The sequence below is a fragment of the Telmatherina bonti genome (genome assembly GCF_933228915.1).
Source record: "Telmatherina bonti genome assembly, chromosome: 11".
Classification (NCBI taxonomy): Eukaryota; Metazoa; Chordata; class Actinopteri; order Atheriniformes; family Telmatherinidae; genus Telmatherina; species Telmatherina bonti.
In genome coordinates this window covers 25778096-25804485 of record NC_136629.1, presented here as the reverse complement: position 1 = coordinate 25804485, position 26390 = coordinate 25778096, and the positions used below count along the sequence as shown (strand labels likewise).

Below are 26390 nucleotides of genomic sequence, written 5' to 3'. Positions count from 1 at the left end.
TTTTTTTTGTTTCTTTGCAAAGCAGTCATCTGCATTGCTGCAGGGATCGCCACAGGACCATTTGTACTGAACAGCTTTAGCCTGGCAGGGAAGACTGAAGACAGCTGATTGAGGATTGGTGGCATGTTGCGATCCAACATCCACTCTGTGGAAACAATCTGATGGCCACAACCCTGACACACCACAATGTAAAAAAAACTGGAACGGTCATCAGACTGATAATGCCATCAATTATCCACACTGATGAATGAACAGGTTGAAAAATCTGTAAACAAGCGAAACAATCCTCCTTCTGCAGATTGAACAGCATATGGAGGTGACAGCCGTGAAATGCAAGGATGGAGAGAAAGGAGTGGAAAGAGAGTCAGCGAACGACAGGAGGAAGACAAAGACACCCTGACACGGCTGTTAGCTGTCTGAAAGTGTCAGTGTGAAGCAGTGTGTAGCAGTGTGTAGCGAGTGGCCAGGGAGCAGTGAAGAGCTGACAAAGTGTCCAGGAAATGTCAATTGATAGATGAAGCCTGAAGGGCAAGGTGGACAAAGTGCTTCTTGATTTGGCATTACAGACACCTTACAGTCAGCTTTATTTGGCTTCATGACGGGTCGACATCAAACGTGAGAAAGAAAGACAGTCAGTAAGTAAGAAAGAACCACCCTGAACAAAATACCTCTCTTAAACCCAACTGGAACCCTTCTATCCACACTTAGAGATCAGATTTCTGCTCAGCTTGAACAAAACATTCTCTCTACTGAAATGTGGCTTTTAGACAAGCAGCTAATGTCCTCAACTGTACATTTTTACTGTGTGTGTGTGTCAGCAATCATGGAACTGCTTGTGTGTGCAGCACATAAAGACTGTCTGAGTGTGTTTCCCCTGCTCCTGGACTCCTCAAGGGCTATTTACAGTTTTCATTCTGCTCAGTCAGGCCTCAGGGGCAAGATTACTGATAGGAAAGTTAAACATCAAGTAGAGTTCACACAGGCATTGCCACAGTCACACACACACACACACACAGCTCCTTCTCACAGCCTTGACCAGTGTGGGGTCCATATACAAGTTCATCTCCTTGTATAAACAACAGCTTGTAAAAGTGCACATGTTTCTTAAAAGTACAAAAGTTATTCTATTTAAATGTAGCTCATTTACAGGCAAAAAAAAAGAAACTTTGCAGATACACAGAAAGATAGAAAAGATTTTGGGGGTGGGAGCAAAAAAAAAAAAAAAAAACCCATAGAAGCTGTGATCAAACATGGATTTCTTGTGATGCTCTGGTAGGTTAAAAATGAATCAATTAAACATCTGTTCCAATGTGTGCTATTGCCACATGATGGAAAAAGAACACACACACACACACACACACACACACACACACACAGGGTTGTAGCAGAAGTGGGGACTGAAGGGGTCTTTCATGGTTTCTACCGTATCTGTAGTTTGTTCAGCAGCAGACTCTGAGGTTCTGTTGTGGTTTGATTCTGTATGGAGGCATTTCGGCTGCGTTGATGTTCACTTTAAAGCTCATCATGAGCTTTAATGTGACGGAACATCTGCGCTCCGTCACATTTTGTTATATTTTAAGTGTTGCAAACAGGACTAAAAAGATCTTTGCTAAGCAGATGTGCACTGACAGCTGGATGCTGCACTTGAACTTGAATCTGTCTGCCTGCCCCTATAAAGACTAAAACCTCCCGCTCCGATCCAGCAGATACATATTGGCTCATCTGCTACTAGATAAAACACCTACTATAGAAAAAAAAATGGCATTTCTAGGCCATTAATCCTGAGGAGATTAAGTTATTGATTAATTGAAATAAAAAGGAATAATTTTGTTAAAGATTTTACTATTTATAACCTAGTTAAGATGTTGTGAGTTTTTTTTCCTATTCTCATTCAAAAGATAAAGATAATAACATTTCTGACTTTTAATTGTTCTGTTATTCTCAAGATCTTAAAATGAACTAATGTTGCTAAATGCATTAACTCCAGTATGACATTAGACATATCTCAAGTGGATCATGGAAGGGTATCGAAAATTTGCTCTTGAACTGGTCTCAAAGAGAAGCGCATTGACTACTGGGAAATGTGGATTACAGCAGTGTTATGGTATAGCTGAGTGTCCACTGATGTGCATTTTAACACACACCCACACACACACGCACTTCACCAAACCACCTTTGCACTCCTGCTTCTTGCTGTAGAGCCTGAAGGGCTAAAAGCAAAGCTGCTCTTCTGAGAGATGAAAGGCGATCTAGGTGGATTCTCCAAATTCAATTTTCATAGTCTGCTGAAATACAGGCCCTCTTAGACAGCCGTGCAAAACAATCACGCACGTGCATGCACATGTTCACATGCACACATCCCATTTATGCACGTCAGGCCTGTCCATAAAAAAATATGTGTACGCAGTGGTTTTGAAAGGTGTTTTTTGACAACACGCACACACCCTTGCTGAAAGGGTCTTTTCTTAGCTCTCATGGGAGCAATTAAACACATCCCCAGGGACGCTGTACTCATCTGGAGAACAGGCCAGTGGGTCTGTGGTGCACATAGACACAGAGCAGCTGGCTTTGATGCTTAGCGGTCACCCATCATTCTGCTTAAACAAGCAACACTCAGCCTGTACATGTCCGTTAAGTGTAAAAAGGTGACCAGAGTGTAAAAAGGTTACTAAGTGCTCAGGCTAAATGAAAGCTGGATACCGTAGCATGAGCTATGACCTGCATATGCTACCTGCGTGTTGCCCCCACACTTTGACTGGCAGAAGAAAAGACAAACATCACATAATGATAAATTCAAATTTAACGACATCCTACTCAAGATTCAAGAGCGAAGCCCACAGCTGTGTTGCACAGGCCGTAAATTGATCTGACTGAGTCCCAGGCCTGCAATTTCACAATGCTCCAGTGTGCATAAACATTCTCTGAATGATCTTCATTCCAAGCAGTATTACTCCTTGCAGGATTATCAGCCATGAGGATAGATATATTAGACTGTAAAAAATGGCTTGAAGGAAATTCAATCTGCCTCCGGGCTAGACCTCTCTTGCCCTTTGTAATAAATAACACAATCCTATTTATTCATTTATTAGCTTTGTGGGTTGAGTTAAACCACTTGCTCTTCTGCGTGGTAATCCTTTCACCGGTGATTACCGCCTCCGTTTCTGTGCTGTTCTTGACTTTTTAGGCACTGACCTCATTTCTTTGTGTTTTCCCATCCTTTCCCCTTCCTCTTCAGCCACATGGAGCTGGCAGGTAGTGGGCAGGCTGCGCTCAGCCATGTCAGGGTAAATTAGGGATCAGGTGGCTGGTGAACTGTCAGTTGTACCATCTATAGGCCTCTGCCAAAAACACTGCAGGCATGCCCTGGCACAAGCACAAACCCCCTCCTGCCGCCAACCTTGAAATCCATAGTTATCAAAGCAACCGAAGCCCTCATCATCAACCAACACTAAACCTCCTGTGTGTTGATCTAACATTACTTATTCACCGCATGAAGGCACGTCGACATACCGAGGCACATGATCAAGTTATGAATAAACAAAAGAGAATACATGCATATGGTGAGCAGCCTCCACCTCCTCTATCCTGGAGGAGCTCCAGCATGCCTCCAGATCTCAGCACCGCTACAAGGTATTTTCTGGCACATAATAACAGGACTTTTGCAATTTACACGAAGGCACACACAGCTCCTCCTCCTTTACAAATCAGCTCATTCACAGATAAGACACACATTTAATGTAAATAGAACAGCTGTTATAAAGATAAGTAGAGAGAAGTGTTGCAGTTTGGTTTGATACCTGTCCAACAAATGGTTGTAAATCGCTTTAATCAGCATTACAGTTTTCTTTTTTTTTTTTTTTTCTCAAAGGGGTGTGATTTCAATATGATTAAAAATTAAAATGTGATTATCGAGTGTATGAATAAAAAGGCACATAGACAATAGAGAAGAGGGAGAAGAGAAGACACAGGATGGATGCGATGAGGACACAGAGGGGGAGGAAGCAGCCAGAGGCCCATACGCAGCGGGGTGTGATTTTAACACATGGAGCTCACAGTCTCATTACAGGCTTCGGTTTGGGGAGTGCAGGGGTCAGACCTGATCCAAACCCACACTGACAAGTGCAAATGGGATTCTGCTGTCTACCTCAACAGCTTCCATACACACAACCTGCCCCCCAAAACACATACACACACGTTCCCCAAAAAACCAACCCCCTCCTTTTTACGAACACACACACTAAAGCATCGCTTTGTTTACATAAGTATGAACACACACATCCATTCACTCACATATCCATGAACATTGAGAAAAGCAGCCTGGTAAAGTGAGGCGTAGTCCGTTGTATGCTAAGCTTTCTGTCTTTTCACTACACTGGTATTGTGTTGTGATCCATCCACTAAACGCTTGGCAGCATCACACACACTTTGAACTGCTCTAATTGATACACATCTGCATAAAAGGAAAAGAAAATCAGAACACAAACAAACCCTTGTAACTTTATACAGTAAAGACAAGAACCACTAACCTCTGGAACAATTCCAAGAAGTCATTATTCATTTTTGACCCCAGTGGTGTTTGCATAAATTCACCCCACACAATCAGACATTTTCCAAACACACACATAAATCTAGCTATGCACATGGGAGCATCATGTGGGGCCGGTCGGGCTGTGTTGATTTGTACAATCACCTTGATGAACCACCCTATACAACCGCTCACAGAGGAGAACAGCTTCTATTGTTAAACAGAATGTCTCAGCAGAGACCGGCTATATTCTAAGACCTACACAGACACACACACACACACATGAGTTGCAAAAAAAAAAAAAAAAAGACCCATGACCCAGGAATAAATTACACATGACTGTTAAACAAAACATGTTTAAAATGCGGAGCACCAAATGTGCTTCATGAGAGCCAGAGATACTCAAATGATTTTCAGCTCTTTGTGCCCCACAAATGCACAGACAACTTTTAACACAAGAAAAGCTCTTGAGTGGAGGAGCGAGGGATATTTCCAGTGTGAATGGCCATTCATGTAAAAGGAAACCACAAAATGAAAACGTTTCCTCTCAGGTTCACTATTAAACCGGCATGTGCATCGATGCAACCTGGAAGCATGCAGGCTGCCAGGCAAGACAAAAAAAAAAAGAAAAAAAAAGGTGTTCTTAGAAATTAAATATGAAAAGCATAAAATATGCAGCCAGCTTCCACTATGCCAACGCTCCCTCTGACACAGGCTTTCGCTGCTCCGTTCCCACTGCATGTTTTATTCATGACTGATATTCTAAAAGCTGAAATAGAACAATCTATTTCCCCTTGCACTCCTCACTTCTGATTTACTGATGAATTTTTCAGAGGAATGTCAGAAAAGACAGAAACTCCACTCTGCAGGCCAGCGTGTGGCTTCACCTCTCCCTCCATCACCCATCTGCCCACCTGTTTTTTGTTTTTTTTTTTGTTTTTTTTTTAGAAGACAGCAATGTGATCCTTGTGCAAGATTCATTTAAGCAGCAGATTTGCTTAATTTTGCACATGATTTAACAATTTTCTGGAGTGAGAGCTCAGAGGCATGGCAAGGGGAGAGAGGAAAGTCACTGGCCTTATCTCTTATACAGAGATAAGTAGAAAAGATTTGTGATATGAGTGATGGAGTCAGATCCCCAAATATCACTGAATTTCAACTAACCACAAGCAGATGGTTAGTTCTGTTTTAAACTGAGTAAAACTTTACTTTTTAAAGTTATTTCTCTAAAGTGAAGCAAAAATGAGACACAGTCCATTTTGTCTCAAAGTTTAGAAAGAAGATCACATAAACCTGCAAGAAACAAGTGTAAACTAAATTATGTACACATGTGAAAGGCACACATCTGCTCCTGCTCTTTCGAGTCCCTCATGTCTATTTATACCTGACTGGAATGCCAGTGAGTGACTGACACACAGACACAGGCGCGCGCGCGCGCACACACACACACACACACACACACACACACACACACACACACACACACACACACACACACACACACAACAAACACACACACACAGCTTTACAGGCAGGGCTATTGTTCTGTTTCGGTCTCAGCAAAGTCATGTGCACTATCACAGTCCAGTTTAGAAAACCAGTAGGGAAACGGTGGGGAGAGAAGATGAAACATGAGAGTTTCTCCGTTACAGACACACACATAAGGAAGTAAACAGAGTTGGTACTCACAGTCTTTCAGTGTTGCGGGGGATATTCCTTGGCATGGTTTTGAGAGCCAGTCCGTGGCAGTCTACTGTGGTGCCGCTGCAGGTACACAGGGCTGGGCAGGCGCTGGTGTTCCCAGTGATCAGAGCGGAGAGCATCAGTACCCACATCCACAGCATGGCCAGGCTGCTCATGCTTCCCTCAAAACATTTCCTTGTAATGGGCATGTTCACCACCACAGCAGCTTGCTCTTCTTCCTCTTACTTTTCTGTCCACCTCTTCCTCTGTGTCTGCTTTCAGAAGTTCTGCTACACCTTATAGCTCTGCTACAATCATTTAATTGTGTGGTGAATATCAATAGAAAGAAGAAGAAGAAGAAAGAATTTCTTCTCAGCTGTGAAACAGTAAAAATCCTTTTTGTTCTTCTGGAATTCTTTGGATGCAGGTTTGATATCCACCACAGTTTGCTGATGTGCAAAAGAAAAGAAAAAACAACCTCTTTTCTTTCTCTTGTGTTCTCCTTACAAACTCCTCTTCTTGCTTGTCTTTGTGGAGTTGGTGCGCTCTGGTCTGCACACGTCTGTCCTCCTCTCACTCAGTCCTGCTCTGCTTGCCTGAAGAGAGAGGGAATAGGGAAAGAGCAGAAAGAAAAAGGCAGTCTCAGTCTCTCTCTCTCTCTCTCTCACACACACACACACACACACATACACACACCAGTCATCCATCACAAGGATCTACAAATAGCAGAGCCCCCGACTCCACCCCTACCCCTCCATTCCACCCCCACTCCTCTGCCTCCTCATACAGCAACTACCCCCCCACACACACACAAACACACACCAGAACCCTGCCTGAACTTACTCTCATTCCTGAGATCCCCTTTTCATTCCCCTGACTCTCTTCACAAAACAAATCTACTCCAAATATCTCTCTTCTACCTCTTTTTTCTCAAGTTTGCCTGCAGGCGAAGCCCCCGAAGAGAAGGTCCCAACCTGCACGGCTCTACCTAGAGGGAGAGGCTGTGTGTGTCTCTAGGAAGGGAATCCACAGGGGGAATGAAGATTCAACACCTCGGTCCAGGGAGGCAAAAAGGCAGAATAAATAATAAGCAAGTGCGGCCACACAGACAGAGGTTGCTGCAGGGAGCTGTGGTGGAAAAAACACACACACATACTCGTTCATTTCATCCCCATAGATCATGAATCTTCTCGAGGGGTGACCACCGCCATAAAAATAAGACAACACTATATTTCAAGCACTGCAAAGCTAAAGGAGTGGAGATTACATCCTAATGCAGATAAAAGGACAAACAGCTACAGTCGTACCTGGTCTGCTGTTTGGATTTATGAAGGCAGCTGGAACACAAACCCACTCCTAATGCCAGCACCAGGCGCTCCTACAAGGCACTCAGAGCATAAAGACATGAACCGGACTCTGCTGAAAGGGAAAACAGAATGATAAGCTGCGTCTGTAGGCTATTATTTAGTTTGATGGAATTTTTAATAAATATTATTTTGCAAAGGTTACCATTTAGTGAAAACAGTTTATATATCATAGTCTGGCCACTGTTGACAGTGTAATTGTAGCTTTTAGGAAACTTTTCCTATTTCATATTTTCGCTGTGTGGAATTGCAAATCGGTGTTCAGATGTTGGTGCAGAACTGGGCTCTCGTTGCTTTGAGTTCAGGTTAGACACAGACCTTACATGTACACCATTACAGTTTGCAATGGGTCCGGTGTGTCACTCTGTATATCGGTTGATATTGCAGAACTCATATAGACGCCTCATCTTATAGGCACTGGTGCTCGGCTTGAGTCAGTACTAGAGAACTATTCTGCATGTGTATCAAACATAATAAAAATAAATAAATCACTTAGCTAGGAACGGTATAAATTGTTAACTGACCAATTAGAGGAGGAAAAACAAAACTGAAAATCTTCCTGCTGCGTTGCTTAAATAAATCTGTCTTTGTGCATATAAGTGTGAATGCAGATGTTTTAGACATTTATATTGGAAAAATGTCAGTGTAGTTTAAATCTTCCATCTAATTAAAGATGAGACAGCAGTGTTTTATGGTTATGGGGGGTGGTAATATCCCTCTGCTTTCACAGAGCTGTAATAGGAATGCACACAAATGCACAATAGGAATTATTCTGCAGCTCTCAGAAGCTGTGGGAGGACATGGCAGCAATTACAATCGTCTGGTGGGGGAGAGTTTGCAAAACATGAGACCTCAAGAAGAGCCGATACAAACAAGCTGCAATTAATGTGGAATATTAGCCAACTTATAACTTTGCATCACTGCTGGAGCCGGTGAAGTTTAATAAGCACTTTCTAACAACTCGCAACCAAAGAGACAATAAAGTTTATCAACACAAACTAACTGCTCCAAAGCTGAAAATAAGAATTCATTCTGAGACGAGAAGGAAAATTTTTTATCTGAATCATGCTTCTGAATTTCAGTTAGCTCAGGAGCTACACGTGCAAAGTCTTCCATGTGTATTTTAGTCCATAGGCTTCAAGCCCAGTCACATCCATTCACCATTGTGTGTAGATATGCACACACCATTGAATGTGAAGTTGATTACAGTTAAGGCAAGTCATTTTGCAGTCCTCACGCTCATTTTGGATTAAGCACACTAAATATAACTTCTCAGGAGATGTAAAACAATACTTTTCCTATTATGGAAGCTGTCTGCTGTTTATTTAGAGAACATGAGAAAAAGCAGACCTATTCTCCCAGATGTTTACAACATATACTTACAATACCAAGCATGCATTGACATGGACACCATAATGACAGTGAAACATTCCTGCTGTTCTGGATAGCAGTCTTCATTCTTACTAACCCCCCTACCCAAATTCCATAAAAATAGTTTCTGCAAATGACTAAAAAATAGCATTTGTGATTTTTTTTCCTTTCCATCTTTTTTTCCCCCCTTTTGGTACCATTAGTCATAGTTTGGTTATAAGCCTACAACTGGTGTAGATTTAAATTGTATTTGGCATTTCTTTTGCTACCGCAAGCGCCTAAAGTTTACAAGCAGCTTGCTGCCTGCTTGCTGGCGACAAGACAGTTACTTACGGTAGAAGATGGAAGCCAGAATGAGGGAGACGAGGGAAAGCAAAAAGCGACTTTTATTGTCTTTAGGGAATTGTGACTATGTACTGAAACAGCATCATAAACTGGACGCATAGATTAAAGACATGTCGCTTTAAAAACTACAATAAAATAATGGGAATGCATCCATGCACTTGCAAATACAGTATATAGTGCAACATAGAAGTAGCAGTAATGTGAGATTTTCTCACACTGACATATTCTGGTCAGTTGATTTGACTCAAGACGCTGTGCTCAACGGTCCCCGTTAACCAATCATTTGCGACTAAAGAGCATCACCTTGTGGCTAAAAAGAAATCAGCATTACACAGTTTCATACATGTCGCTATGATCATAATGAAAACATTTGGGAAAAACAAACTATTATGGCTCAATGTCTTTATATTACAGTGAGTTGCATAGCTTCACAGTAGCACCAATGTCATCTGTCTTTAATTAGCTGACAGGTTATAGTTCAGTTGTAACAGTTTTGCAAAGGTAAGAGCACTGGGTGGTTTTAAAAGTGACAGAAGTGAAAGTTTTCCCAGTAAACATTTGTATTTACAAACACATTAATAGAGAGGAAAGAGACAATTCTTTTTCAATATGATTCAACCTGCCAATGAAATTGAAAAAAATCTAAATCATATATTAAAAAATGTAAAATCCCACAATTATAAACAAAACAGCTGGCTAAATCTGTAAAACCATGAATGCATAAAGCTTTAAATTTGTATTTACAGTTATAGAAGACTTAAAACCAGCTTGATGAGGGAAAAAAATGCAGCAATACAAAATAAAATAAAAAACTTAAAATAACAGTAGTTTAGTATTAGCATTCACAGAGGATTACAGATAAAAAAAAATAGCAAAACAAAAATACTCATATGAAGCATCTGTTTCACTCTTGGCATAAACTCTCAGTTCAATCACATGACATGAGGAAGAATTCCTTATAAAGAGTTCAGAAAAGATGGGAAAAAAAAACTTAATATAAAAACTAAATTTCCCTGTCGAATAACTTAAGACATTAAGACATATTTACTTTCAGGCACATGACAGCCTCCTATGTTGGCCTTGCTAAAAACTCTCACAACCAAATAAACATTTGAGTAGAAAAGCTGTACGCCACAGTTGATCACAACAACTGCTGCTACATATTGAAGGGCTTGAAACACCCAGATAAAACAGAAAAAATAGATAAGTTTCAGGCAATGATAGAACTTAATACCCACAATTTCACTTGTGCTGGTAAATTGCACAAGTGCAGGTAAAGTACAAAAAGACAAAAAAAAAAAAAAAAAAAGCTAAAAATGAACCAACCTCTTGAAAAATCAATCACTGTCCATCCACCAGTAACATCCTTGCTTACTGCGGACAAAGACTCACATTAAATTTAAAGAAACCTATAAAAGCACAGCTTTCAGACAAAAAACTAGAAACAGAGATAAGAGAATAACTGCAGTGTTTAACACGGCATCCAGTGGAGAACAATTTTGTTTCTGTCAAACCCTGAAAACAGTTGCTGAGAAACCTTTGGATAAATCCAGCTTGGAGTTTCACCAGGTTTTGGAGAGCACAAACAGAATCCTGAAGGAGAGAAGAAGATGGTTTTCAATACTTAAGTTGACAACTTGGGACAGTAGTAATACTAACTCTGTGAAACTAGACCTGCTGAATAACTAGAAAACTGTTTCAGCTGGAGAGAAACTACTTCTCATTGACTGCAGCTCTGACATGAAAGGTTTTCACATCATTTTATTGTGACATTTTAAAAGGTTTTCATTTTAGGGAAAGAATAACTACTTGTGTGTTTCATATCATTCCAGCGGTTTCTACAGCAACAGTAGGAAGTGAGTCATTAGACCACGCAACAGCTAATGGCATTTAACAATCATTTTAGACACAGGCTAATTTTATTTTAAATAGCAATTCAGCTGCTACCCAGCAATAAACTGTGTCTATTTCTGGAGCTAAACTGACAAGCACTAATCAGGCATGCCAAAGTCTGGTTGTCCAGATCTACTATACTGTGATATTTGGATGAGGGAATTCAGCTGTTTGAGTCATGTGTGTTCAGGTGACACTCCTGACAGTAAATGATGGTTTCTTTTTGTCTTTGGAGTCCTTAAATTTCCATGCAGAGCAATGGCTCTTCTACAGAGCCTGGAAAAACGGGGAGTCTCCAGGGAACTCCTGTCAACTCGGAAGCTCTTGACCATCCGTTTTAAAAACCAGATTGTGACACCCAGTTCCCTATGCATCATTCAGGAAGGGCTGCTAGTTCTGTTCTGATTAATGCTCAAGTCCAGACAATCGCAGATTTTCAGTAAGTCACTGAGCTTCCTGCACTGTGTTCAGATTTTTAATTATTTTACATTTATTCAGTTCATTTTTGTCCACGTGGAAACACGTCACACAAACACATGACAGAGATGTAAAGACTGTCAAAGGTGTGGTATACCACTGTATTTGATAGGTCTTACATTAAATAATATCAGGTTGTCATTCAGATTCTTTCCATAAAACATTCATTTTGTGGTGAAATTATGCAGTACTCACACAGATGATGCTTTCTTCTTCTTCGTCAAACAGCTCAGGAGCTGGGTGAAAGACTCTGTGACGTGCCATTTTCTTTCTCTGTCAGTATCTGGCTTCCCAACACTTTCCTCTGTTATATAAATAAAAATTAATTACTGTTGAGAATATAAAGGACACATAAAATCAGTGACCATGTCTGTATGCAGGTAGATGTTGCAAATTTCTATAGCTTAAGAATAAAGAATATGAGATACATTATCAGCAAACCTTGATAATTCCCCCCAAAGAGCGCGAACGCCAGTGTTTCCTGATGAGTGGCACCTGTGTGTCTGCAGCAGGGGTCAGCGCAGGCTGCTTTTCAAACTAAACACAAAGATATGCTACATTATATGCTGGATATTAAAGTAAATTGTAAAGGATTCTTTTCCCACGATGATGGTGACAATCAGCTACCTGTCTGATGAGTTTCTTCTTCTTGGCCGACTCTGGCATTTTGTTGACATGTTGGTACAGCTCTTTGAGGGCAGATTCTGTATAACTCTGTGTCTCAGATGACTTGGTGTCCACGATGCAGGTCTCATCTGGGATTGATCTCATAGAAGGAGACGGGGAGGCAGCAACTGCTGCAACCATGTTTCCATTTTTGGTCCCAGACCAAAGAGTCAAATCATCCTATAAAAGATAAGAAACGCATGATAAGTTGCCTTACATTCTGATATCTTACTAAACCAGCCATCTTTCAACAATTCAATTCAGTTACAAATAGTTCAAACTAATTATAGCAAACTCATACCTTAATACTTCTGAATAAGTTTTTTTTCCAAGTTTGTTTGGAAATAATTAATTTAATTAAGCAGTAGCAAACAAAAACGCTCCCGGTTTTATTTTCAGTGCATAGAATTTTAAACTAATAGCACACTAAAGTTTGTACATGTGTAAGTCTGCAGTAAAATAGTTTTACAGAAATATACAATGCAGCACCTTGTGCTTTTGTCAAAATAAACATTTTTAGAAACAGAAATCGAAAGAAAAATACACTTACATTTGACTGAATAGCTTTTGACCCTGTGAAGTATAATCGGGCATATTCTTTGATATACACAGGGGCCTTCAATGACAGAAAACAGCAAAGATGAATTGTAATAAAACCTGTGTACTAAAAATGATTACATCTGTAATAAAAAGTTAATTAAGTCACTTCTGTGTGTGACATACCGAAGCAGCCAGCCGCCCACTTTAAAGAGGTGCTATTATGGTATTTCGAGTTTTCTGAGCTTTCTACAGTGTTACAGTGTTGAATCATCATCAGACATGTGAACGGCAGTTTTTTTTTTTTTTAATCACCTAAACGCATGTTTGAGTTTGAGTTCCAGCACTCTGGTTTCCATAGCAACAAAAAACGCGCCGTTTTAGAGTTTTTTCTACTTCGAAATCCTTGTGACATCCCGGGGAATAAGGTTCGGTGATTGGTTACCTTCTACTGGTTAACAAGGACATGTACAAATACATCAGGCGGGTGGACAACGTCGGATAAAGTTATTTCCAACGATAGCTGGTGAGTTTACCAAAGAGAGACATCCTGCTGCATTCGTTGCTGTTTTCCACTTCATTTTCAGGGTTTGATTCAGGTTCCAACATGTAAGGCTGTATGCTATGTGTTGACATGGTATTTTGTTTTTTTTATTGAGTTCATATTAGCCTAATTCTCCTGTTTATGAGATGTTACAATGACGGCGAAGGCAGGTGCGGTGCGCGCTCCCGATATAGTGCAGTGGCGGGAGGCGGGGCTTAATGCGGAAGAGTCTCAATCCACTCGTTTTGCCCACAGGCTGATCTGAGCCTACGGAGAGGGTCGGTCTGAAGTAAATAAAGCGATTTGTGACAATAACTCGATCCTTCTGGTCTCAGAAATAAAAATAAATTAGCCTGAAATGTACATAATAGTTCCACTTTAAAGGGCAGACAATGTGTGGCAGAGAAAAAGCAAGGCACATGGGTGTATTAAAAGAAATATACAGCTGTATATAACAATGGACAGTCAGTAAAATACCAGGTTTGGTATGGAAGTAATGGTAGCTAAGGTGTATATTAAACAAAAAACCGTAAGTATAGGTTTTGTGGTCACCGGTTAGTAATTTCCGTGGGGAAAATGTTTTCATTAAGGAAAGACTGCTATCCAGGATGCAGGCAAGCATGTTGCCTTTTCAATAATCTTCAAAATAATAAACTTCAAAAATGTAACATCAGAGGACTCATTACAAGATACCCCGTCCTGATGACATCAAACACAGAAAAATAGGTTTCAGTTCTCAAAAAAACAAAAAACAAACAAACAAACAAACAAAAAAAAAACTGGAAGGAATGGCCGCAAACTAAGTGTTCACAATTTCCCAGCTGGCTGACAATTCATTAGAGGTATGAAGCATTTGCCATGTTGACATTCAGCCACATGCATCAAAGGCAAAAGGAAGAACTTCTCAGTCAGCAGGACAATGATCCTAAACAGATCGTTAAAGTAGCCATGAAGCTATTCTAAAATATCCTCGACAGGCCAAGTAAATTCTTTGATCCAAGTCTGATTGTGCCTCATTTTGTTCATTGAAGACCAAAGTGAAGGCAGAGAAACACAAACACACACAGGAACCAAAGATGGCTGCTATAAATACATGGGACACCATAAAACAGCGGTCTCCAGCTCTGTTCCTTATGAGCTATTGTCCTGCTGGTTTTAGCCATTTTCCTGCCGCCCCACACCTTGTAGTTACGACATCTGTAATAATCATATATAAGTGGAAGCACTCAAAGTGCAGACCTTCGCCATGATGTTGTCTTTTTTTTTTTTTTTTTTTTTTTGACAATGGCGGGTATAATTTTTTATTTCAGAATAATTTTGCCATAAGGGCTTTTATCTCCTTACATAGTAAATAATCCTTTAAATAAAGTCCTACATCCAGGTAGTGATCTGAATAATTCCCAAATTCTCATCACTTCTTCTTTATTCCATGACTGAAATATCCTGAATATTTACTCAAAATCTGTCCATAACTTTTTATGTTGCTAAAAAACAAACAGACACACATCCAAAAGAAGATAAAATTAGTATCTTTCCATGTGCCTCATTTGCATTTCTTGGAACCATGGCAACATCCCTCCTGGTAGCACTAGGTAATCGAGTATTAAAAAAAAAAAAACATATGAAGACATAAGAACACTACGACAACACATGCATCACCATGGCTACCTTCTCTCTCGATTAAAGGAATGTGATCAGAATCTTCAGAAAAACTTAAAGTCTTTCATTACTCGTGCCAATAAGCTCAGTGACTATTGGCTGGATAGTTCTGTCCCAGTGATGGACTGGCGACCTGTCCAGAGTGTACACCACCTCTGGCCCAGTGGTTGCTGGGATAGGCTTCAGCTTCCCAGCAACCCATTAGTAAATTAAGTGGAGTGAGTGGGTGGATGGATGGATTTTTTGCCACAGAGTTGCAATGTTTTATGTATTGATCTTTTCATGAAAACAATACATGTTTATGATTTGTTATATTCTGACATAAAACTCACATCTAATTGAACATAAACAACATCTCAATATTTCTATGAAAAACATTTAGTGTTCAGCATTTATTAATAAACTAAGCTATAGATATTAATAAATCAGACCCCAAAGAAGCACACCATAAATCGAATTACCTTGAAAAGCTTTTGGGAGTGCCTGATGAGGAAAGCAATGCCATTATTCAGTTTCTCTATGTTTCCCTGAAGATCGCTTGCCATCACCTACAACAATAAAATACCGAAGAAGAAAACGTTGGTGTGAAAATTTAAGATGTCCGTGGTAAAGCGGATGGAGGGTTAAACAAAGTTCTTACATTTTTGGGCCAGATAATGTGAGGAGCAAACATTGTGGCTAAATTAATAGCAGACATCTTGTTAACACGCTGATTTCGTGCAGTGTGGTATAATAAGTCCAGCAGCAGCTTCAACAGGGTGCGGTTGGCTGGTGGGAGCAGCATGAAAAGCAGTTGAAATGCCTCAACCTGACGTTCCTTGTCCGGCACGTTTGTCTTATCACCCATATCATCAAAAAGAGTCAATTCTGGACACAGCAGAAAAAAGAATGATAATAAAATGGTTATGACAAGTAAGTAAGTATGACAAGTATGACAAGAATCTGCAAACAGATCTACAAAGACCTCCAATCTTAAGGTGAGCTTGGTAGTGTCTGTGCGTGAGCAGAGGCTCTGGCAGCTCTCCCAGGAAGGCTTTGAGCAATGTGGCTGCATCATTAGGGTGGAAGTCGCCTGTCTCTAGATCTATCTCAGCTCCAGCATTCAGCATCTCCCTCAGCGCTGCCTGCCTCAAGCTGTGACCTGGCACACGAAACAACCCTTCCACGTGAAGGTCTGAGGGAAGGGAAAGGATGGAGAGAGACGGGCAAAGAAGAGGGAGGGTAAGGGGGATGTGTATGCAGGTAGGCACAGAACGAAAAAGACATCAGGGGATAAAGACAGCAGCAAAGATAAAGAAATGGAGTCAACGAAAGTGATGGAGGGAGTTAGCAGGAGCAGAGTGCTTTCAGATGAATTATTGACTGAAACATTGCCTCCACTTTTAGCAAATGACATCATTTCTTTCTAGAAATAAACTATGACTTCATGGTCATTCACTGGGCTCCAAAGTTACAGAACAAGTGGGAAACATGGCATAATTCTTGATATCTACTTCAAATAAAAGAAGTGGATCAAATATAAAATTATGTCAAAATCAAACAATTACAAAACAAGTTACTGCTAAGATTAAGGATTAGTTTCTATTGTGGTTTTATCCATGTAGTCGTGACAACATATCCTATGGAAGATGGAATATTAATCAATACTTACTTTTACTCAAGTACTCAATGAGCTGATATATCTGTGCTATTCCTTCCTCAGTTAAGGGCGCCCCAAAAATGACTCCTTTTTCTGAAAGGTGCCACATAGCACAGTAAGATGATTATTACCTTGTGATTTATTCTATTACATCTACTTTACAAAGTATTAAACAACACCTTCTACACACAATGTAAAACAAGTGAAGAGCATCAAAGATTAAGACTTTGAGCATAAAACTATATATATATATATATATATATATATATATATATATATATATATATATATATATATATATATATATGTATGTTCTGTCTTCAGAGTTTATGTACTTAAAGAAACACTTCATTTCATATCATTTATATGTGATATAAAGGTTTTTGATTTTTACATGATAGATTAAATTTAAAAAAATGTCTGTGCCTTACCATGTCAATACAGTCTCAGATGAACAGCAGCATATGACATATTAAATACCAAAATGCAGAAGCAGTGTGTGAAGAACAAAGTCCATGGGTAAATAGCTTGCTAAACTTTAACAATAACTTTGACTTGATTTTCTGAATAATGACATTACTGTGGAGGGATTGTGGCTCATTGTTTTTGGCAGCATTTCAGTTCAGGTAATGGCTCAGCTCTGTCAATGCAATATCTTTATTCTTTCCTATGGAAGTCATTCTCATGCAGATTCGCTGCTGTGCTTGGGATCCTATTTCTGTATCGTGTAGCAGCTTCAGCCAAGCTTTAGCTACTAGTTCTTATGGACTCATATTTGACTTTTAGATACTTGGGTATACAGAGGATTTTATGACTGACTCAGTGTCCTGTGGCTAAAAAGCAAGCCCAAACCATTCATGCTCCTCTAACTTGCTTAACAGTTGGAATGGGGTTTTTGTACTTAAATAGTGTAAGATGCCATGTCATTGCTCATCCAAGGTATATTAACATAATTTTTAAACCTGCTGATAATTAAAAAAAAAAAAAAAAAAAAAAAAAACATTCTTATGTATAAAACCTTAGAAGTGAAATGGGGTTTACTTTCATTTTAAAATGCCAATGGGCTAGACAAAAAAAAAAAAAAAAAAAAAAAAAGCAGAACTGTGATGACACCATGTATCTGTTACATACTATCCAAATGGCATCTTATATTTCATGTTTATTGAGTGAGTTGAATATACTGTTTGGTAGTTTCTCATAAAGAACCAACAACGATTCATGAGCAATTGCTTTTGACTAAAACGTAGCTTCAAACATGTAATACTTATTCACATAAAGGACTCTTTTCGCATAACCTTTTCGTTTGAGGAAGTTGAAGGAGCGCAGAAACCCAGTGGAAGAGGGAACTTTAGGCTCCGACTCTCCCTTCAGCTGTGCAAACTCATCTCCAGGGAGATCTATGAGCCGAGTAATGTTACTAAGCACCAGGTCCGCGTGAGCTTGCGGGTGCTCGTGTCGTAGCCTCTCCACGAAGAAGTCCGGGTTAAAAATAACTGGTTGGTTTCCATTTGTTTCGCGACTGTTGAACACACTGCACTTCGTGTTCCTGTTACAGAGAAACACAAACACCACAGAATAGTGATGATGCATTATAAAAAACCTTTAAACTTGTACAATAATTGAACGATTCAGCCGTTTCTTAGCGTCTATTATCAGACAGGCAATGTTAGCGTAAGCATGAACGGCTGTTTAGCAGTTCTGGCAACAAGAGAGAAGTAGGAAGTAGTGGGGGGGGGAGTAGCGAAAATGCATTTTAATTGCAGCTAAACTGCTTAAAGCGTATATTACATTATAATCTGCGGATTCTTTTGTTGTATAAAAAGTGAACGAAACATAAGTACCTTCTGTCCAGTTTGTGATTGTTCTGTGGATTATTTGTCGTCGCCATTTTCCTTTTGAATCTTCCGCGGTTTCATCTTTCCCCCCGCCCACCGTGTTGTGATTGGCCCAAACAGACAGACGTTACGACCGTTAAACCAGTACCACCCACCCGCTTTCAAAATGAATGCGCAGGCGCGTTCAGACAGTGAGTTATGTTGACTTTACTGTAAATTAAACTAAATCAGTTCACATTTCACTTTGCTCTGCACAAAGACATATTTTCTGATCAATTATGCCGTACTTTAAAGCTATGATGAATTTGCTGAACTGTCTGTGAATCCATTGCAACTGCATTGGCAATGGTTAAAAAGGGTAAAATGTTTTGTTCATAATGCACGGTAAAAGAATATTGATTCAAAGGGAAATAAGTATTTTGAGACTGAAAAACTATTTGTTTAGTTGCCATTAAATAAAAGGTGGTAACAGTGACAATAACAGCTATTTTGGTATCAGAATTTCATTGAACTGAACTAAAATACACTATCAGGAGCATCCTCATGATAATCTCTAGACTTCTAGGTGAAATATACAGATCTTCTAAACTACTGTCATCTACCTGAAAGTATTACGGCTGAAGTAATCTTGTGAATTCTTATGAGAACAAATTTTCAGACAAAATTTATTCAATTGAGTGCAAGCCACCAATGTAAACAGTGTGAGCCACCTTCCCAAACCCAGTTAAATGTTACATGTGTCATTCACAGCAGTTTTACTGCTGCTGACATATCAAAATGTTTAATATGAAATTATTTAATAAAGAAATTGGGATCAAAGATATTAATTACACATTTGACAGATTTGACAACTTATGAAAACAGACTGTCTTTGTTCCAAGAGACACAGAAGTGTTTATGCTCTTGTGGTGTTTAGTTTCTGTCTACCTGACTGATAGTAATCTGATCATTTGTCTCATGTCAATAAATGAAGTAAAACATAAATCACATTTAAATTTCATTACCTACATAAGCACTCATTTTAGTACATCAAGTATTATATTTTAAGCTGAATGGTAGAGTATACACCATGACTTTCTTTTTTGTTTGTGCAACTTGGACTCTGTGGAAAGTGCAGTGACTCAGAGAGAGAGAGAATGAGTGAACAGAAAAAGGGGAAAATTGTTCCCTGCACTTAAATATGAAGATGACTGCTGTTCGCTGACATTTCAGCACTGTCAAACATTCATCACATTCTACCTGTAAAGGTTGTAACACACATTTCACTCTAAGAAAACTGCTGTTGGTTTATTCAAAATGAATAATGAAAGAAAGAAAGATTTCTATATTTGGATGTGATTTACAGTAATTCTTTCACATAAGATTTTTTTTTTTTTTTTTGCTCTGCATGGGGCAATAAATCAGACATGGTGCATTATCACACAGTGGTTGTAATCCTAATCAGCATCAATCTGTGCCCATGAACTGAATATTAACTTCAAATGTCTGCAAGCTTCAGGGTATAAATAGATTCTCAAGCATTAGATTTAAGGTGTGGGATGGTCTTTCCTGTGGTTGGTTGTCTTCACAATGTAAGAGATTTTTCTGTCCATCTTCAGACAGTTCTGATTCATGTCTAAATAATATTTATACATAAACACAGAATAAAGTAAAAAAAAGAAAAGTCATACCTGTTGAATGTAGTGTCCAGTTAACTCATGCTCTTATAATTATGTTGCTTCGAAAGAAATAAAATGCAGTTGTGAATAACATTATCAGCAAGTACATCAGTGCTACTCATTTTAATTAAAAACAAATCAAACCCCACACCTCTAGTCTGAATTGTTTATTCTTTTTTCTTTATTAGAATAAATAGATGGCTGACAGTTACAGCAAAAGAAAAAATAACTTCAAATACCTGACAACTTACAATATGTAAAATAGTCTGTTAACTGTACAGTAACACAGAGCATACTGGCAATCTTATCACATGTAATATCTTTGCACATAGTATTTTTCTTATGTAGTCAGTCAAAGAAAAGAAAACACTCAAACTTACATTATACTACATCACTGGCACATTCTACATGTTTTTATGCACAGGAAACATGTTTGGGGTATTTTGGAGATGCAAGGAATATCCACTTTATCACTTTTCTACAGAAATACTCTTACATTCGCAGAAACAAATGAAAGAAGATAGTAGTACATTATGTGTCTAGCAACATGAAAGGTTGAGCACATTATCCAGAGTGTTTTTTCTTTTTTATTTGGGGGTCACAGCATATGTTGAAAGGGGTTCTCACATCTTTCAGCAGGTGTCATATTTTCTTTGCACGTGGCCGTGTTTCTCTTTTCTCTCCATATAAGTTACCGTCAGTCTTCCCACTGGCCAATGTGCTCGGTTCCTCACTGGAATTTCGAGTCCTTAGCCAGGACAAGTTGCGATACTTCCAGGAGCAGTGAGGTCTGAACCTGCCTAAAGTTCTCCAGCATGCCCGGCGAAAGGTGTGGGAGGAAATACAGAACAGCAACGGATCCAGAGCCCCATTAATGTACCACAGAGGGAGTGACAGATAGGATTTCAGAACTGTGTAGACGGTAAGGACTGTGTCGGACCACACCACCACGTACACCTGCATCAGTGATGATGCAATGTCTGGAAAGTTGAACACAAAAAAAGCCAGCACAACTGCACCTGTAACACAGACAGGATAGTTTGAAGGCTCTTAAAGGGTGATGGTTCACAAAGCACATGCATGTGTTTACCAGACTTTCAGCTTTATGCAGAAACATACAATCGAATTGCTCACATTCTGGAACGACTGGCCACTTGCATGAATGGGATGGCACCATATGGCACATTCTCAAGATCGAAAAAATGATTTCATTGCTCACCCATAAGTTTCAAAGCCCTCTTTTCATTTAAAAGAAGCTTTCCATTCTGATGACACTGGATATCTCGTTTTCCCTCCAGATCTGGTCTCATCAGACCCATGTTTCTTCTTTGACGGCTATTCCTCTTTAGGAAGAGCAGGATGAGCATATACAGAGTAAAGATGGATACCAGTGGGACCTGTAGTCAGAAAACCATGTTGAGGATCCTTGTCTTATGCAGATTAGCAGATAAAAACCAAACAACTTTTGTCACACCAGAAAGAAGAATCCTGCTCTCAGAAGTAACGCTCCTTTGTAGATATGGGCAGGATCAGGTTCTGTCATTTCACACATAGTAGAGACCATGAAGGCATCTTCTGGGTTGGTGGCTGTGTAGTCCAGGATACAGGCTCGCGCCTGGTCATAGACCAGAGCAAAGGGCACAGCTGAGACCAGAGAAACTATCCATACAGTTACAAGGCATGGGAGTCGAGATTTCTTTTGGAAAAAAGGGAGGAAAATCCAGTTATTGGACCATTTCAGAAATTGCATACATTTAAGAGCTTGCATTTGTTGAACTCGTTTCAGACATCTTTATTTCTGGATGTCTATTTCATTTAACATATTCCACCTTCTGTTGATGTATGTTTTCTTTTGGACGCATGTAAAGCAAGCACAGTTAATTCCATTTTGTACTTTATTTTACCCTCAAATTAGGTTGTTTTGAATAAATATAGTTTGTTTTTCTTATGAAAATTTCTCAACAGCCAATATATTTTAACATTTAAAAAAAGGGCTTTTCAAGAATAACAGCAGTAAGAAAATGGAGTTTGATCTTGTGGGCTATTCAGGTTTGACACGTGGTTTATGATGCGGTTAAAGAAAAGCACAAGAAATCTCTGGAGAAAGGAAGCTCTTGTGAATAGTTTGAAGGATCTATCGGCCTCTTTTTGCAAAAAAAAAAAAAAGGATGACAGTTCTTCAAGCAGACTTTCAGCATTATTCTTTATTCAGACATCCAATCACATTGTCTAATGTTCTGCAAGAACTGGACAACTGGATGTTTGTGGAATCTTTACAGCCACAATCTCAAGATTATTTGCATTCAATACCAGAGATGTCTGGAAGTAAAGTGACAGTTCATATAATATTTGGTTAGATTTGAAACTGAAACCATTCCTTCTTTTCTGATTGGACTTGATTTTTCTTTGTTAATGCAAAAATCCTTGTTCAGGTGGTCCAAAGGATGAGTGCTTGGGTTTTGTTTGTCTAACTTGACTTGTCACACTTCTCCAGCTAAAACTTAGTAAGAATTACAACCAACAACCAGCTTTAGAAGTCTGACCCAATGACTGAGAAATCTGACTTGAGCGAACAGTGTGTAAAACTCAAACCTTCAGACTTGAGACAGACCACATGGTGTGGCAAATTGCTGCATATCGTTCTGTAGTGAAGGTCACAATAACCCAGCTTGTGGTAGCGCAATACATCTGGCGCACCATGAAGTAGACCTTGCACACAGTTTGGCCAAGTCGCCATGGATAGCTCTCCCAGTAATACCGATATAGAGTTACTGGGATGGTCAACAGCTGTAAAATGTCTATAAATGAGAGATAAAGAAAGACAGAAAAAAATATTTGTCAAACTTTTAGATTATTTTTTGCATAGTTGTTAATTGAAGCTGAGTTAAACATTGATTTGTTTGTAATTATGTATTCATATCAATTTGGTCAGTGGTTTTGGTCAGTGCAATTTAGTAAATGACATTTTACTTTGACTTCACATGAGATGATGGTATTACCTGATATAACCAAGCTGAGTAGGTACAAACGAATGGCACTGACTTTCATATGTGCATCCATGAGGAGGGTGAGTATGCTCACACCATTGAATAACACCTGGAAAAACACAAACAATAATAGAATAGAATAAAATAAAATATTTGGTACTATTACACCAACAATCTGTTTTACAATGAAAAATCTAGTGTATGTTAAATTAAAAAAAACGATTTCATACCCCAAACAGGAAGACTGTCGTGTAGAAGACAGTCATGGGGACAGCAATCATCAACGGTTCACTTTTGGTGACACTGATACCAAGCTTTGGCATCTCACTTGGGCTGACGTTACAGCTGAAGAGGAACGAGTTCTGCTCTGAGATGTTCATAATGAGGCAGCCAGATGCTAGCTGAAAAGATATAATGAAGGGAATGGTGAATAAAATAAAGATTAAATGGTTCAAACTTAAGTTACTCCTCTGTTAATGAGCAATAAGATAGCATATCTTTGGCTCTTATTCTGCTATAAAGCATGCAGTTGCTTTTAATTAGTCCAATTGTAAATGCTGCAAAATCAATTTAATTAGTCCAATTGTAAATGCTGCAAAATCAATTTCATAGTAATGATAACATTCTTGTGTAAAATTCTAGAGGCTAGATAAGAACACACTATGCTCATTTTTTCCACACAGAAAGATGTTTATGTTGGCTTGAAGATAAATCTGCTGCTTCTTGTGATTAGAATTTTTAATGTTTTTAAGATGGTACACGATTTACTATGCATTTTATTATAAATGCAATTAAGGTGGAGTTGATATAATTCATACTTTATTTAGCCATGAACTTAAAACACATCATTAGATTTATTTTATGAAAATATTTTTCGGTTTCCTTTATAAATGAACAGACATGTCCATTGCTAGAAATATAACTATTCAACAAGAAACACATCCATGTTTCAGCATCGAGGGAGAGGAGGTGTATATACTTGAGTGATCAGTGAAAGTCAACACATTTGCTCAGAAACTTGTATTTTCAAACTTAATTATGCTCTCTTTCACATGTCATAGAAAATTAAATATAAAACAGAACAAACCTCAGACCTGAGGTCTGAACAAAAGACATGTAGAGAATACAGCTGTGAATATATTAATCTGTCACACATTATGTGTCTATCAGAAGACAAGATGAAAATATAATCTCACTAAAACATGCACCCGATTGAGCCTGTTTCAGTACATGTACAGCATATATCATGAAGATTCTTCATTCCAGTTTTACTGCCATAATAGCAGAGCTGAAAGTGTTTAATATGTTTTGCATTAGAAATCTGTAAACTCACCTTTTTTTGTTGTCAGAAAATGCAGGACAAATACCAAAAGCTCTCCACCCAACGGGAAAAATACCACAGCCATGGATGTCTTCCTCCTTTAAATCAGTCACTCTCTTACTCCCTCGCGGACTCCAGTTTCCTTCGGCTCTCTCTCTCTCTCTCTCTCTCTCTCTCTCTACACGCATAGTTACAGCGACTGCTACAAAAACCTGTGGATGCACTAAATGCTGCAACTTAAACATGTGAAGCTTCATGAGATCCACAATTATCTTCTATGCCTCAATAAGATGATTTTTTCCTACACAATGTGACCGATATGTTCTCTGTCCTCAGCTCCTCCATCAATGATACATCATCAAAGTATCTGTACAGATGACAGGACTCATCTCATGTTTTTCTTAATCTGGTGTGCATCTTGTAAATGACAAACCATGACTTCAAGATTTCTTTTTTTTCCATTTTGAGGTAAACAATTCATTTATTTATTTATTTATTTTACTGGTCCTGTCCAGCATCCTGACAGCAGAATGATGGTCTGGCTGTCGTGTTGTGCTGGACACATTTACTCTTCCAAGAGGAGCCAGTGGATAAGAAGGTTCCCCAATGGTTCTCAAGCTTTATTCTTTTTTCTATTATTTGTTTCATCAGTCTGTTATTTCAGCTTTTATTGCTGGACTGGACCGGAGAAAAAGAGTTAATAGATAGAAAGGATGAGGGAAAGGGATAGAGGATGATGGAGAGAAAGATAAAAAACTGAACAAAAAGTAGAAAACAAGCCACAGCAACTGTCAATTAAAGACCTGTTGCTTGCAGCACAACCTTGAGAAAATCCTAGTTATGACATTGCATTTGAGCACTGTGTTTTATCATCTAAATCCAGTAGATAAATTCTCTGGAATAAACCACAAACACCAAAGTCAGCCTGTATACTTACTGCAATTTCCCAAGAAGTAACAGAAAAAAAAAGGATTTATTGCTGAATATTTCTGAATTCTTGTATTATTACAAAAAAAAAAAAAAAAAAGTAAACCAGAATAAACCTGAAACAATTTACTTTTTGCACCATCCTTGACAATCTGCTTACTTTCCCAACAGATTCTCCATAGAAGAGCCCACGTTTGAAAAGCTCACAGTATTTGGGGTCTGATAAAAAATCTCATATCCTCACCTGCACATGTTGAAATTACTTTTTCTGGGGAAGTTTCTGTCAAAGGCAATTCTGTAGACTCGCTTCACGCTGACCTTGTTTTTCTTCAGCACACAATCAAAGGCTTACATTGTTGATTTCTCTGAAATTATTGAAGTTTAGGATTATCTGTAGCTGAATTTCACAGTTTTATTGCTCTGTTTCGCACCACCATTTGGATAATTACAGAAGCTCTGGCTGCTGGTTTAATAAAAGCGGTTTTCCTGCCACAACATGAGGTTTTACAACTCTAAAACAAAAGAACATTGCAGTGAAGCATAAAAAGTAAACTACTATCAAGAAAGTGTGTATTTGCATGACCTGTGTATTAAAATGTACCTGTTGTGCTCTTTAAAGCTTTGAACAATGGATCCCACAGATCTGCTCAGGTTGGGTGTTTCTCATTGTTCTGCTTCTTTTATTATTGTTCCACGTCCCAGGACTTTATGAAGGAATGTGACACAAGTTTCCACTGAAGTTCTATTTCTTCGCCTTGGTTGTTTTCTCCGTCTGGGTCTTGCTCTCTGCCTGGGTCCTGGATGAGGTGCATTGGCTAAGCTGGATTCTGTACCAAGAACAGGTCCAGAATCTGGTTCTGCACCAGGTGTAAGAGCAAGGTATGACTGGTTTGGGTCCAGGTCCTCCATGTCAACGTTCTCTCCTTTAGTGTTTTATCCGTCTGGAAAAACTGGAAACA

At 39.0% G+C, this 26390-nt stretch overlaps 3 protein-coding genes across 3 annotated transcripts in view; all 3 read right to left on the bottom strand.

The window, feature by feature from the left end:
• slit1a (slit homolog 1a) overlaps positions 1-6770 on the bottom strand; it is an 84049-nt gene extending 77279 nt beyond the window's left edge. The window contains exon 1 of the mRNA XM_079249388.1: positions 6215-6770. Coding sequence (XP_079105514.1) covers positions 6215-6417 — 203 coding nt within the window. The 5' untranslated portion in view covers positions 6418-6770. The remainder of the gene's footprint in view (positions 1-6214) is intronic.
• Positions 6771-10771: 4001 nt separating this feature from the next.
• LOC306762612 (rho GTPase-activating protein 19-like) lies at positions 10772-18591 on the bottom strand (the record flags this gene model as incomplete). The annotated part of the gene is made up of 11 exons (XM_079249159.1): positions 10772-10881; positions 11854-11962; positions 12100-12195; positions 12286-12504; positions 12875-12940; positions 15526-15612; positions 15705-15931; positions 16029-16238; positions 16716-16796; positions 17999-18249; positions 18545-18591. 10 exons carry the CDS (start codon positions 18589-18591, stop codon positions 11888-11890), a joined length of 1359 nt encoding a protein of 452 aa, XP_079105285.1. The 3' UTR covers positions 10772-10881; positions 11854-11887.
• A 2247-nt stretch (positions 18592-20838) lies between these two features.
• On the bottom strand, positions 20839-23563 carry LOC306762342 (neuromedin U receptor homolog nmur-2-like; the record flags this gene model as incomplete). Its single annotated transcript, XM_079248785.1, has 6 exons — positions 20839-21215; positions 21416-21593; positions 21671-21892; positions 22789-22994; positions 23196-23292; positions 23414-23563. 6 exons carry the CDS (start codon positions 23561-23563, stop codon positions 20839-20841), a joined length of 1230 nt encoding a protein of 409 aa, XP_079104911.1.
• Between the last annotated feature and the right edge of the window lie 2827 nt (positions 23564-26390).